This window comes from Cebus imitator, unplaced genomic scaffold (genome assembly GCF_001604975.1).
Source record: "Cebus imitator isolate Cc_AM_T3 unplaced genomic scaffold, Cebus_imitator-1.0 Scaffold306, whole genome shotgun sequence".
Lineage (NCBI taxonomy): Eukaryota > Metazoa > Chordata > Mammalia > Primates > Cebidae > Cebus > Cebus imitator.
This window is the reverse complement of record NW_016107621.1, coordinates 943,053-944,943: the sequence shown is the minus strand read 5'-3', so window position 1 is coordinate 944,943 and position 1,891 is coordinate 943,053. Positions and strand designations below refer to the sequence as shown.

The 1,891-nt window shown below is 47.6% G+C and overlaps 1 protein-coding gene across 1 annotated transcript in view; it reads left to right on the top strand.

Moving 5' to 3' along the window:
• BCKDHA (branched chain keto acid dehydrogenase E1 subunit alpha) overlaps positions 1-1,891 on the top strand; it is a 30,529-nt gene that overhangs the window by 21,970 nt on the left and 6,668 nt on the right. Inside the window, exon 5 of the mRNA XM_017502929.2 lies at positions 1,570-1,731. Within this exon, the coding sequence (XP_017358418.1) occupies positions 1,570-1,731 (162 nt within the window). The remainder of the gene's footprint in view (positions 1-1,569; positions 1,732-1,891) is intronic.

Sequence of the window (1,891 nt, the reverse complement as noted above, 5' to 3'; positions counted from 1 at the left end):
AAAAAAAAAAAAAAAAGGTAACTGCTGTGTGTAATGTGATCCCCGTAACATTTGCATCTAAAGACAAGGTTCTGCGGTAAAGAAAGGGTTTGGAAAGCACTGTGCTAGAGAGCTCCTCTGAATAACATTCCCTGTCTGAGCACAGCACTACCCCTAAGATGTGAATGTGAGGATTGTCCTACCCAGGCAGTCAAAGAGCTTGTCCGAGGGCAGTCACAAACCCGCTCCTGTCTAACTCAGGAGGCAGGGTCGCCTTCACCTGGAGCGGATCCCTTTGATGGAGAGGTAGGTGTTCACCAGAGGTTTTGTTTGAAGAAAGGGTTTTTTGTTTTGTTTTGTTTCTTTCCGGTAGAGATGAGGTTTCACCATGTTGGCCAGGCTGGTCTCAAACTCCTGACCTCGGGTGATCCACTCACCTCGGCCTCCCAAAGTGCTGGGATTACAGGTGGGAGCCACTGCGCCTGGCCTGAAGAAAAGGTTTTACTGCCCTGCATGTACTTCTTCTCTGGTCCAGAAGTTGTAAATTAGTGGTCTGTGGTGTTATTTGGTTCAAAATTAAGCTTTTTTTTTTTTTTTTTTTTTTTTTTTTTTTTTTTTTTTTTTTTTTTTTTTTTTTTTTTTTTTTTTTTTGAGACAGGGTCTTGCTCTGTAACCCAGATTGGAGTGCACTGGCACGTCTCAGCTCCCTACAGCCTTGAACTTTTGGGCTGAAGCAGTCCTCTGCCTCAGCCTCCCAAGTAGCTAGAACTACAGGCACACATCGCCACGCCTGGCTAATGTTTTGATTTTTATTTTTTGTAGAGACAAGGTCTCACTATGTTGCCCAGGCTGTTCTCCAACTCCTGGGCTCAAGCAATCCTCCTCCATCGGCTTCCCAAAATGCTAGGATTACAGGCATGAGCCACCACGTGCGGCCATAGTGATGATTTATGGTCAGAATATTTATTTTAGTTTATTTTTTGAGACAGAGTCTCAGTCTGTCGCTCAGGCTGGAGTGCAGTGGCACAGTCTCAGCTTACTGCAAGCTCCGCCTCCCAGGTTCAAATAATTCTCCTGCTTCAGCCTCCCGAGTAGCTGAGACTACAGGCACATGCCACCACACCCAGCTAATTTTTTGTATTTTTAGTAGAGATGGGATTTCACCATGTTAGCCAGGCTGGCCTTGATCTCCTGACCTCGTGGTCTGCCTGCCTCGGCCTCCCGAAGTGCTGGGATTACAGGTGTGAGCCATCTCATCTGGCAGAATATTTATTTCCTAGTTATGAATTAGTAGCCCGTACTTTTGTTGGGTACATAGTGATGATATTTAAAAGGTAATTGAATTAGCTGAAAACACTTAAAGACCAGACGGTGTCTCACTAAGAGAAAGAAAAAGGCTAGATTCCCGCTTTCTTTTGAAAAACGAGATTGTCTGGCCTTGCTGGGCAGAATCAGTCAGTCTGAACATCAGTCTCCCTCTTAAGCCTGAGCTTTCCTGTCTGTGTACTGGCATGCCACGGGTCACCCACAGGGCTGGTCTGACCCCCCTGCACTGCCCACTTGGCTAACCATTGCCTCCTCCCCTCCCAGGTGTGCTGATGTATCGGGACTACCCCCTGGAACTATTCATGGCCCAGTGCTATGGCAACATCAGTGACTTGGGCAAGGGGCGCCAGATGCCCGTCCACTACGGCTGCAAGGAGCGTCACTTCGTCACTATCTCCTCTCCACTGGCCACGCAGATCCCTCAGGGTGAGGAAGCATGCCCTGGGCCTAGCACATATGCAGACCAGTGTCACACCGCTATCCAGGCCTCAGCCCTTCTACCTCCCTTCTGGGTAGAATTCTGTGTTGGTACCACCACCAGAGCCCTGGTTTATGTTCCACACTTTTTCTGTTGTTTTTTTTTTTT